Here is a 12,892-nt window from a genome sequence, read left to right on the forward strand (position 1 = left end):
CACAGGGTTGGCGCCCAGAACACAAAGGACTGATACAAGAAACAGATGTCAACTCCTTCCAAGGCCTGGAGGCAGAGGGCCAGAGCTTCCAGGCAAGTGAGGGAAGGTGGAGGGAGGAGAGACAGTCTCCAAGGCGACTGATCAACCAACAAGCAACATCAGGCCCATGGGGAAGAACTTTTGGCAAGAGTGCATAATGCATCATCTTGCAAATGGTGCTCCCAAGAAGGAACAAAGAAATGACTAAGTCTTGTTATAAAGTCTCCAGCCCAAACTGGCCCCTGGAATATTGCTGACCTTCTCCGGGGTTCCCCAACCTCATCCAGTGCACTTCTGAAACCTCTTACCAACTTCCCTTATGCCCGTCCTTGGCTACCCACCCCTTTCTTGCCCCCAAATTGGTCCAGGGTCCTACCCTGCCCCTCCCAGCAGAACAGCCTGCAGAGCTGGAGTCATGAGCTCCATCTGCTTTTCTGTTCTTCCTTCCATTCCTCGGGCCTGGGGATGTTGTTAACCCCACCCTCCTTCCTTCCCACTCTCTCTTCCCACAGCTGGGCTGTGGCACGGAACACATTGCCTCACCGAGCTGGCTTCAGAATCCTAGAAAACTTCCCCCCGCCCCTTCCACCCCTGGGTCCCAGAGACCAAGACCCAGGCTCCTAGTCCTGATCAGCTAGTGCCAGCTCTCAGCCCTGCCCTCACCCCTACCCAAAAGCAGGGAGGTGCTGGGACTTACCAAAGGTCACATGGGACTGAGACCCTGGCCACACCAACCCCATGCCAGCACACCTGGGAACCCTGTCCCATGGCACACATGCACTCACACATACACGTACGCACACATGCATGTACATGCACCGCACACACACATACACTGCTGGCCCCTAGGAATGTGCTGCTGCAGCCAAGCAGCAATCACCCTCCTTCAGACCGAATCATCTACCACCCAGAGTGGGGTCTGCACACCACGGGCGGCCTCCCAGCTCCCGTCTGGCACGGCCGCTGAGGCTGCCATGAGAAGCACATGCTGGGAAGCCTTCCTGCTTGCCATGAATAGCAGGCTCCCTGCTGCCAACTCCAGGGACAGGGGCACATACACACACACAGACACACTCCGACACACACACTCATACTTGCCCATAGTTAGGGGCCACGTCTGGAGAGCCACCGGACTGGCACACACACTTACAAATGCAGAAGGTACCCGATAGTGTTTTGAGTCTCCACATGGAGCTATTTATCGTTAGGGGGCAGCCTGCCTGCCATCTCAACTAAGAGAAAAGAGCCCAAATGGGGACTGTAATCTGGACTCACAAACTGTTTTATTTAAAGAAAACAAGCTCCTCGCTTTGAAGTGCCCTGACTTTCAGAATAGAAATTTGGGGATCACATCATCCTAACCAGGGGCCAGATGAAAGATGGGGTGTTAGGCCCTCAGCCCTCAGAGCAGCCACCTGCACCCCCCACCATGCCTGCGGGCGCCCCTACCCTCAGCTGCACTTCTCTCTCTCTCTCTCTCTCTCAGAGCCCCCTTCCCCTCAGCCTTCCTGGGCGCTTGGTTCAGAACTACTGCTGGTTTCATTCCTGGCAAAAACATTAGAGAGAAACAGACATAGCCATTGATTTTCTAATAATAATTGTGACAAAGGAGGCCCATTTGGAAAAGGCTCTTGGGGTTTGGAACTAAGTTCAGCCCCAAGGTTAACAGAAATGCATTAGGGCTGGTTTCAGTTCCGGCTGGCCCAGCCCCACAGCCTCTTCCTGGCAGATCCGTGCCTTGGTGAGGAGTGGCCCGTTTCCCTGTGTAGGATCTGATGTCTGCCCTTGAAAGTGGGTCTGTTGGAGGCACTGAATTTCCCAGAGGAACAAAGAACCTTCGCCCCAGTGTGCCCGCAACAACCTCCATGTTCAGGCAGTTGCAATGCCTGGAGGGAGGCTGGGCTGCTGGAGGGGCTTACCAACTGTGGAGGGCAGAGACCCTCACAGAAGGCTGTTGGACACCTGAGAGCCATCTCCCCTCTTCCCGGCCCCTCTCCAGTGTCACCAGAGCGGTACATGGGAACGTGGTCTGTCCAGAGGCAGAGGGACAACCAGAATGACCTCCAAAGAGCGAGGGCGCTGCAGGGGAGCCTCCCTCTACAGGAGGGGAAGACCCCGCATTCCACTCCCACGGGACAGCCCCTCCCCCGCAGAGCGCCCCACAGCACCAGTGCCCAGCCAGGGCCTCTCACATTCTTTGAACACAGTGTCTCACTGTTGTCCCCCTTGGCAGGCCCAGATCTGCCCCTCAGTGCCCGGAGAGCCATGTTCCCTCTCTCTTGTCTTTCCCGATGGGAGGGGAGATGAAGCTGGGCGGAGGGGAGAGAAGAGAGCCCCATTGTTCCCCAGCCAAGCTGGGCCGTCTGGCCACAGGCTGACAGCCAGTGTCAGAGAGAGAACAGCCCTCCCTCACGTCCTGGAGACTGACCGATAATAAGAATAGGCCTGCTCCCCCACCCTCAACCCCAGGCCTTTCTGTCTCTAGGGCCCCTCTCTCTCTCTCAGGGCCACCATGCTATGTGCTCCACTCTCTACACGCACACAGGCACCAGACACATACACGTATACACACACATGTGTGCACACATAGCCTTCACCCAACAGGAACAGCGGGAGGTCAGGGTTACCCTCAGAACCTCTCGTCAGCCCCTTCCTACAGTAATCAAGTGTTCTTTAGGATAATGATGGGCCACACTCAGAGCCCTCTGTAGCCTTCTCAGGGCTCACACACCATGGGCACTGGGCCTTCCCCACATAAGGACAGGGGTCACTTCAGCCCAGGGCATCCACACAAGCCGCCAGACCTGAAGAGCAGGGCGCCGGAACAGCCCCATTTCCCAGGGGTCCTCACTCTGCTCCCCAGATGGTGTTGAGCTTGGGAGCAGCTGGCTGCAAGGCTCCCCCCTAAAGCGGGCTAGACCTGTGACACTAAATCCACCTCATCTAGCACACACACAATCATACTCTCTCTCTCTCACACACACACACACACACACACTCACACACTCACACTCATACACTCACACACACACTCTCATACACACACACACTCACACTCATACACACACACTCACACACACTCATACACATTCATACACACTCATACACACACACACTCATACATACATGCACGCACACACACTCATACACACATGCACACACAAACATGCACTGCAATTCGGGGGCTGTAGTTCTAACACTATCAATACACACCCTCTGGTGGGGTCCAGCCCTGACCACCCCTGGTCCCACAGACAAATATCCCCAATGTCAGGCTTCATCACAGGCCTTCCCTTCAAGCCCATCCTGGCCGCTTCCACCCCACAGACCCAGCTCTTCCTTCCAGCCTTCCGATTTCCAGAAGACTGGATTCCTCAGCTCCAGGTGGCGGGACAGGTGTCCGATGGCATGCCAGGGCTCCGGAAGTGAGGGGATCCGGGAGGCCACCTGCTGGGCCAGGGCACCAGAAAGCCACACGGCAATCACACTAGCAGCCCCAGGGCAAGCCATGCCAGCTCCCCTCAGGACAGGCCCACCACCCCAGAACGGCCCCAAACCCCAGGCCCAGCTGAACCCTGCACTCCCTACCACTGGGCCGAGAAAAAGGAGAAGGGAGAGAAGAGGAGGCAGACAGGGGCATTCTGCTAGAGCCATCTCCCCATTTTCCATGGACTGGGAGAAGGGAGGTCCGGGAAATACCAGATATTACCATTGGGAGTCAACTGTGCCCACTTCCCCGATAAGCCTTTTCCTGGAACTAGTCAAGGTCATGGCATCTTCTCCTGGGCTCAGGCCTGCAGCTCCAAGGAGCAGGGAAAGAATAAGGTGACTCGGTCCCAAGGCCTAAAAGGCTATCGGTCCATTTGTCAAGAGACCAAGGTAGACACAGCGAACGCCATCATTCCCAAACAGAGCAATCTGGTCCTTGATGAAGGGTCCCCCATGTTGGGAAGTACCCACAGCAGGGCAGTGATCCCTCCATTTTTCACATGGGGAAACTTAGCTCTGAGCAATGAAAAGACTTGCCCAGGGTCATAGAGGTGGTCACGTCATACCCAGGGCCACACCCAGGGCTTCTGACTCTTGGCCATGGGTATCAGAGATTTGGAATGAGGTCACAGCGGTGCTCTGTCCCCAAGGAGTGCTATACTCAGGAGTGGACAGAGCAGCAGGAGCTGGGCACCACTCTTTGTCTCCTGCTGAGGCCCCAGACCTGGCGCTGAGCTCCCTCACTGCAAAGACCTGCGTGTCCACAGGGAGCCTGAGAGTTAGTCTCCTTACCCCAGACCCTGTTCCTAGCAGGTAAGGCCAAGGCTGGAAGCATCAGGCCTGTGTCCATGCAGAAGTGGGAGCACTCACTCATGCAGAAGGAGGGAGGAGGGAGGAGAGACAGGTGGGCAAGGAGAGAGAAGGGGGGCAGTGAGAAAAGGAGAGAGACGGGGGGCAGTGAGAAAAGGAGAGAGAAGGGGGCAGTGAGCAAAGGAGAGAGAAGCGGGCAGTGAGAAAAGGAGAGAGGGTCAAAGAGAATAGGAAACAGATGGAAAGAAGAGGACAGAAGAAGGAGAAGAAGAAAAGTGAGGAGGAAATGGAAAAATAAGGAGAGAGGAAGAAAGAGGCAAAAGTATGGAAGAAATAGTCCATGAAGGAGGGGAAGAGAGAAACTGAGAGCTAGATGAGGGCTATGGAGTTAAAAAGGGGAGAGGAGAGGAGAGGAACCAACCAGAGAGGGAGGAAGATCGGAGCCGGTGGAGAGGAGGGTGCCGGTAGCTGACACTTAGCCCAAGACCCTGCAATCTGGCGTTGTACGCTGCCCACACCACCCCGGGGGAGCCGGCAGGGATGGGAGGCAAGCAGGAAGGGAAGGGATGACACCAGGCAAGGAAGGCACCACACCCATGGCACAGGGGACAGATGGACATGGGACAACGAAGAACGCAAGGAACAAGGCATTAAACAAGACAAAACAAAACAAAAACAAAGAGAAAATCAAATTAGTTGGTATTCTGGTCACACTCTGGAGGGAAGGGGGGAGGAGGTCAGATAAGAAGAGAGGATGGGTCTAGGATCTTACTCCTCCAAAGGGCAGACAGACCTCCTGCTGTTTGGCAGGTCACCATGTCCCTCTAATTTCTAACCTCAGCCTGGGCCGAAGAGATTTCAGTCCTGTTGCCCCACATGTCACCTGCCCCTCACAGTCAGCATGGCCCCAGCCTGGGTCCTCTCTCCTCTCATGGGCACCTGCCTCTTCCTGGATTCAGCTGTGACCATGCCAGGCTGAGTCCAACGGTCCTACTCCCTGGCATCCCAGCTTCCCTCAGCCCTTTGCTCTTCCATCACACCTACCATAGAAATCCTGCTCTCTGGGATTTTCTACTCCTGCCCAAAGCTGCTGGGCATCACTGCAAAGTCCTTAAAGTGAGCCTGCCTGGACGCACTATGAGGATCTGCTATGTCATCCCTTCATTCACCCTAGCTGACTCCCAAGCCACCTTCACACTCCTGGCCTCCCAGTGGCCACTATCACTGGCTCCCAGGGACCCACACCCTTTCAGCTTTCCTCCACACGGCACAAGCTGCTCCACAGCAGTTTCTCTGCTGGTTCCTCCTACATCCCTAACTGCTGAATGTGTGAGACGCCAGACGCACTCCTGGGACCTCTCCTCTACCTGTGCTCACGCCCTAGGTGACGGCATGCAGCGGCATGCTTTACATGATAGCCACACAATGCTACCCTCACATTTCTAAGCTCAATCCTCCCCGAGACTCCTAACTTATATGTCCCACCATCTTGGATGTTTTGTGGGCATCTCAAATCTAACATGGCAAAAGTCACACTTACGATATCCCCTCTAAGCCAGCTCTTCCTATATCGGTACCCATCTCAATAAAGAGCAACTCCATCCTCTAGTTCTAAGGTCAAAAACCTTAACTTTCCCATATCTATATCTATCCTTTATTATTTCATGAAGAGGCATCTCACCTCCTGACTTCTTGCTCTTACATCCCATTGCTGGTCTACCTATAAGTTCTAATGACTCCACCTCAAAAATATGCCTACCATCTTGATCCAAATCAGCAGCCTCCTAACTGGTCTTCTTCCTTTCATGAGGCCACACTGATCCTTTTAGAACAAATCAGATGAAATCACTCTTCTGCCAAAATCCTTCCTAAGGCTCCTCACAAAAAAATGAGCAAAAGCCAAAGTTTATATGATCACCTACAAGGCCCATGTAAGCTGGCCCTCATTCCCATGACCTCTCTGACTTCGTGTCCCACTACACTCCCCATAGCAGGTACACTTCTTTGCACTTGGTGTTCACCTGGCACGTTCCCTCACCACCCAGAAAAGCCATCCTTAACCATTCTATAAAAAGTGCAACCACCCACCCACCCTTAACCCCTCACTGGCACTTTGCTGCTTTATCTCCACGGCACTTATCACCCATCTGGCATATTGTATATGTCTTTGCTTATTTGTTTATTGTCCAACTCCACCATGAAGGCAAAGATTTTTCTTTGTTTACCACCATTTTTCCAGAGCCTAGAATAGCATGTAGCACAGATTAGGGGTTCATATTGGATGAATAATTGAATGGAAGGTTCTCAATTCAAGCTCCCAAAGCTCCCTATGTCTGTATCTATCCCTCATTATTTCATGAAGAAGTACCTCACCTCCTGGATGAGCCTAAACTATCCACCTAGACTCCTAAGCCTATCTCCTTTTACTTTCTTAGAGACTTTATTCTATCAATTTCTTTCTCTCTCATCTGTTTTTTTTTTCTCCCTCTAACCTCCATATTCTCTCTTTTCCTATATGTACAAAAAGTTCTGAATATCTTGCAACCCTCTTTAGCTACCATCTTCTCTCCTTTTATCACAAAACCACTCAGAAGAGTAGTTAACATGCTGTCTACACTCCCTCCCCACTCACTCAGTCCCTCAGTCTGGCTTCTATCACCATCACCCTACTGAAAATATGCCTTTGAAAATCACTGAGGCCACCTAATTGGCAAGCCCAGTGCATTTTTCTCAGTCCTCCTTCTCATGACCTCTCTACAGTGACATGCTGCCCTTCCCCCGGCTCCTCCTGAAAACCCTTTACTATCCTGACTTCTGTGATGACCCACAGTCCGCATCTCCTCTCACCAGCATGAACATTCATTCTCAGTCCACTGTATGGCCTCCATTTCCATCATGGTTGTTTTACCCTACGTTCTTTTCTCTGCATGCCCAGTGACATAGAGACATCATCCATGCCCAAAGATTTACATTTCACCTTTGTGGGGATGGCTCCAACTCTATAGCTCTTTCAGACTCCAATTCTGTATATTCAATTGCCTTTCATACATCTCTACCTACAGGCTCCACCATCACCTCAAACTCAGCATGTCTAACCCTGAAGTCTTCATCTTACACTAAACTTGCTCTTTCTCCTAACTCCTGGCTTGGAACTAGATAGTTAATGGAACTATCTTTCTATTTCTATTCATGGAACTGCAGAATCATCTTTGATGTCTCCCTTTCCCTCACGCACTATATCCAATCAATTTGTAAACACCCATTTCTTGCACAGCATCCTTGGCATTCATCTCTTCTTTTTCATTTCCATGGTCAGCACCCTGATCCAGTTCCCATACCCAAGCTATCTAATATGCTCCTACATCTCCCAACTCAAAGTGTCTCCTAAACTACAGCTTCCTAAACTACATCTCAGACCATGGCATACTCTCCCGATTAAAATACAGTTTCCTACACTGCCACTAAGTAAGTTTCAAGCTCTTTAGTCTGGCTTTTAAGACCAACCAGAGGCAGGACCCAGGCTACCTTTCTTGACTCCTATGTTTTTCTGTTTCACTGTGTAACCTCTTTCTCCAATAACCCTATTCACTTTCCAAAATCCTACCCATTGTCCAAGGTTCTGTTTAAAACCCACACTCAACACAGAGTCACTCCAGTCTCTCTCGCTGATAGTGATATCTCCTTTTTCCTCAATCCCACAGAACTTTCTCCATACTTCCCTTATTAACAATGACTTTAAAGTTCCAGCTCTTTTTTCCTCTTACTAAACTCTAGACTCCTTAAGGATAAGATCCACATCTTGCTCCCAACATGCATTAAAATCTCTATCTCTAGAGACATTTGAGATCAGTCTAGTCACAGAACTGGGATCATAAGATAACTTGATTGGACTCACCAACTCGACTCTTATTTCTTTTTCTTGTCTTATTGCACTGGCTAGGACATCCAATACAATGTTAAATGATAGTGGTGATAATGGGTATGCTTACTCTGTCCCTGGCTGTGATAATATTTCTAATGTTTCGCAAGAAAGTGTCATGTGTGCTGCAGGTTTCTGGTACCTACCCCTTAATAAGTTAAAAAAAAAAAAAACTACGTAATTATTCTCTGAGATCTAAGCTGAAATAAAGCATAAGGAGTTGTTGGATCAAAGTGGAAAGAACCAGGGACATGATACAGAGCATGGAGGATAGCCAAGTAGGAAAATGAAGACCTGAGGGAGAAAAGCCAGGAGAAACCAGATCAAGTTCGTGGCCATGAAGACATTCTCCCTTAGATCTGAGCTTCCTGGGTTACTCATGTCAAAGCTTATGTTCCAGCTTCTTGTGGAATTAGAATGAGCAGAAAGAGGTGGTGGAAATTTATCCTCCCTAGCTTCTAGACTATTCTGCACATTGATCCTGCTTATGTGCCTTTATCTACACTTGCATGGCAGACATCCTGAAGGGTTACTAAGGATCTGCTGACATAAAAAACATTGTTCATGATGGGCATGGACCAGAGATACCTCTTTACAGGCCTAGAAACCAGGTATAACTGCTCCTCTATGCATCTCATCCCTTCTCCTGAGTCATACACAGTTAGTGGAAGAAATGGGAGCAGAGATGTGCCAATAATATCGCCCCTTTCCTATGACTTCTTGGCAGCCAAAGACAGAGCAGCTACAAGATAGAGAGGTTGGATGCCAAGACCTCAGAAACTAGTAGGAGAGAAAAGGCTGAGGGGGGATGCACTACAAGATGGGCATCCTTCCTGAAACATTCAGGTATGCCTTCCTCTTGAGCTAGCTCCAGGAGAGCTATACAGAAGGGTTTTGTTAGGGGGAGGTAATTCATCTTGTTCCCCAGAGAAAAGTCCCCTGGATCCTACCCTTCATTAGGCTAGAGCGCCACTATTCCTCAGGCCACTACCCCAAGTCTGTAAAATATTGAGAGGGCTCCATTCCCCTCCCTTCAGAAAGCCAGGAGGAAAAGTCTGGACCACTCCCATGGAGTCTTTCTTTCACTGCTAGGGTTACAGAGCTACTTATCCTGTGTTTTGACTCTTGGGTAAAAGCAATGATGTGCTGCTAGACTAGCTCTCCAGGGGAGAGCCCTAATTGCCAGTTTCAATGGTGTCACTTCTTCCATTATGGCCAATTTCAAGTCATGGACAGTTGAGCTGGGGACTGTGCTCTGCTCTGGGTGTCCATGCCCCTACACCCAGGTCCTGGGCCCAGCGCAATAGCCAGCTGGCCTACTTCCCCAAACCCACCATCCATCCCCAGCAAGGGTGTCTCCCTCTCCTTGCAGCTGGCGTGGTGACTCAGCTTCCCATAAATTTAGGAAAAAGGGATGCAGGGCAGAGTCAGCTGCCCAGATTGCTCTTCTCCTCCCTGAGCTTCCACCACTCTATCAGCTGAGGAACATGGCACAAGCCCCCTGCCCCCCAGCCCCAGTCTCTGGTTCACACCTGCCTGGGCTTTAGCTACATAACAAAATCAAGCCATAGGATTCCCCACCTAGTTTGAATGCCCCCATGGAATGGTCATAGGCTTAGGCCAGTGGAAAGGAAGGGGACACTTCCTGCCGTCCCCCAATATGGCCCGAACAGACTGCCATTTCTTGCCTTTATCTCCCCAATAAGCTCTTCCTATTGCTCCACCTTCTCTCCTCTCTGAAGAAAGATAAGCCCATTCACGTTCTGATAAGAAATGAAGCTTTGTTTCTCAGCATCTGCTTCCCATACAAAGCTGGTCCTAAAGCAAGGACCAACAGGACAACTGGACCAGAAGGGGGACATGGGCCTCCCCCAAAACAGAGAAATATCCTGAAAGGATCCACCAGGGTTGGACACTCAGAGCACAAGAGTGTCAGGATAACCTCTCAGGTTTTGTTATGCTCAAGAGGGAATTTGGGTCTATAGCAGTGATGGCGAACCTTTTGAGCTCGGCATGTCAGCATTTTGAAAAACCCTACCTTAACTCTGGTGCCGTGTCACATATAGAAATTTTTTGATATTTGCAAGCATAGTAAAACAAAGATTTATATTTTTGATATTTATTTTATATATTTAAATGCCACTTAACAAAGAAAAATCAACCCAAAAACTGAATTTGCGTGTCACCTCTGACACGCGTGTCATAGGTTCGCCATCAGTGGTCTATAGAGACCTCCCTCTAGCATTCTCTATGCCTTCCCTAAGAAACTGAAGTCTGAGTACAGAGAGCACTACAAACAGTTACAAAGGGCATTTCCTCTCTCCTTGGAAGATATGTACTCCAGCCCCAAAGTCACTACCTCCAGGAAGCTCCCCTGATTGTCCTGGCCAATAAGCCTTGCTTTCTCCAGGCTCTAGGGCTTTGGTCTCCACCTCTGTTGTAGCACACATTGCATTCTGTTAGAATTACCAGTCCCTCACTAGACTGTAAGTTCCTTGAGGACAGGAACTGAAAGGCATTGATCTTTCCATCTCAATGCCTGCTTTGGAGCCTAACAGGCAATGAATGCAGGAAGGGATGACTAGTGTGGGCTCCTGCCAGCCTCTTGTCCAAGCTAAACCAGTGTCTGTTGAGGTGTGATGGCTCTGCCTGTACCTTCCCCCAGCTAGACCAACCGAGACCAAAGAGGGAAGGTACAGATACCGAGGGAATAAAGAGGGGATACCCAGCACAGATGGTCCCTGAGGCTCTTACCTGCAACCCGGTGGGCCACCAACCCCTCCAGGTTCAAGGGCTCCTCCTCCGGAGTTCGGGATGGGTCTGAAGTCACCTCCTTTGGTGGGAGCTGAGGCTGAGCGGCGAGGCCAGGGAGAGAGGTGGGGGGCTGCTGAGGCCCTGGAGGGCTGTGGTTGGTTGGGAGGAAAGCAGGCAAGGAAGAGGAGGAAGCTGGGCTCTTTGGACGGTAACTCTGGTTGGGCCCAGCCGGGCATGCCTGATAATCATAAGGTGAGTAAGACCTGCCCTGAGGGATGGACTCCAGGGAGGTTCGTGGGGCTGGCTCAGGGGTTCCCAAGGAATGCCCACTGGGGATGTAGCCAGATCTGGACTGGGTCAGTGGATGGGTCTGGTAGGAGCCAGAAAGAGGCTGAGAGGAGAGCGGGGAGGCCCCAGGCCAGGCCCCAGGGACACTCTGGGATTTGTGCAGCGGGGCGGCAGCCGAGGATGGCTCTAGGTCCAGCATCAGCATGTTGAGGGCTTCAATGGACTGCTCGATCTCCTGCTGGGAGGCTGCCCTCGGGAATTCAGGGAGGCCAGGCGTGGGTGTCTCTGCCAATGGCTGGGGGCCGGGCCTGCTGGGCCGGACACTCTGTGTCTGCTTCTGCTGCTGCTGCTGCTGCTGCTGCTGTTGCTGCCAGGAATTGAGGCCCCTCTGCACAGCCTCCCGACTGCTTCCCCCCCGGGCTGGAGCTGGGGGCAGCTGGGGCTCAGTGTCCGGGAAGGACTGAGAGCGGAACATACTGCTGGGGTCATGACCATAGTGGGAGGTGGTCACTTGTTGTGACCAGGCGGGGTGGGGGCCCTCCCGCTGGTAGCCAGCTAAACCCTCCTGTGCAGAGTAGGAGGGTCGCATGGGGGCCAGGTGGCCCGCATGGGCAGGCACTGCCCGGCTAGCAGACTCATAGGGGTAGCCCCCACCATTCACCATAGGTTCCACGGCGTAGGGCTTGTCCAGGCCATTGGTCAAGGGGGACAGCGCCTCTGGGTAACCCCCCTCACTGGTGTTGGTGATCCCGTCCAGGGAAGACAATGTGCCCATGCTGCCCACGCTGTGCCCGTCCTGGTTGGGCAGTTCATCGTCCAGAATGTCTGTCTCCCGCTCAGATGCCAAGGCCCCACCATTGACGTGAACCTGGGCTGGGACAACATGACGGCTGGCAGAGGGCACAGCAGGGCCCCCCGCCAGGCGGGACCGGAGGTGTTGGGTGTGGTACATATTGCCTGGCTTCTCTCGTTCTAAGCCGAAGCCACTGAGCAGGCGGTCCAGCTCGCGCTTCTCCTCAGGACTCAGGGCAACAGGGGCACTGGAGGGGCCGGAGGCAGGCTCATCAGTCTTGTCTGTCTTGGTGGAGGCTGTGGAGTTGCCGGAGTCACTGCTCACGGACAGGGTGTGTTCCACGTGGTTGGGAGTGGCCGACAGAGCAGGACGTGTGGCGTTGACAGCCCCAGTGCTGCCATTCAGGGAGTCCTTCTTCTTCACCTTGGCATACAGGCTCCCATCCAGCGGCCCCTGCGTGTGTCCCACAACCTCTGCAAGAGAAGAGCAGGTGTCAGTGGGAAGCAGGGGCAGCATCTATTCTCCCGAGGAGAGGAGTAAAGGCTTCCATTCCCTGGATCCTAAAGCCTCCTTTCAGTGCCCTGCGATAGAGCAAGGTGATGGACAGGCAAAAGGACTAAAGGACCCATCCCAACACCCTGCTTCAGGGCCAGGCAGCAGATCGAAGATTGGGCAGGAGGTCTTGTGGGTTAAGTCGCCAGTCCAAAATTTGCCTCTGGCATCTTGCTAGCTTCCCAAGGACCTGGAAGTTCTGGACCAAAGCCAGCAGGCCCCATGTCAAATGAGGCACATTCACTCTG

General features: G+C 52.2%; 1 protein-coding gene across 12 annotated transcripts in view; it reads right to left on the reverse strand.

Annotated features, from left to right (window-relative positions):
• TNS1 (tensin 1) overlaps positions 1-12,892 on the reverse strand; it is a 127,413-nt gene that overhangs the window by 30,913 nt on the left and 83,608 nt on the right. For 8 of the 12 annotated variants that reach the window (XM_015563612.1, XM_015563609.1, XM_015563607.1 and 5 more), the window contains 2 exons: positions 11,012-12,565; positions 4,760-4,846 (listed from right to left, as the gene is read on the reverse strand). In XM_015563612.1, the coding sequence (XP_015419098.1) occupies positions 4,760-4,846; positions 11,012-12,565 (1,641 nt within the window). The remainder of the gene's footprint in view (positions 1-4,759; positions 4,847-11,011; positions 12,566-12,892) is intronic. The other 4 variants (XM_006763313.2, XM_006763314.2, XM_006763315.2 and 1 more) reach the window with 2 other exon arrangements.

The sequence above is a fragment of the Myotis davidii genome, unplaced genomic scaffold (genome assembly GCF_000327345.1).
Source record: "Myotis davidii unplaced genomic scaffold, ASM32734v1 scaffold575, whole genome shotgun sequence".
Taxonomy (NCBI): Eukaryota; Metazoa; Chordata; class Mammalia; order Chiroptera; family Vespertilionidae; genus Myotis; species Myotis davidii.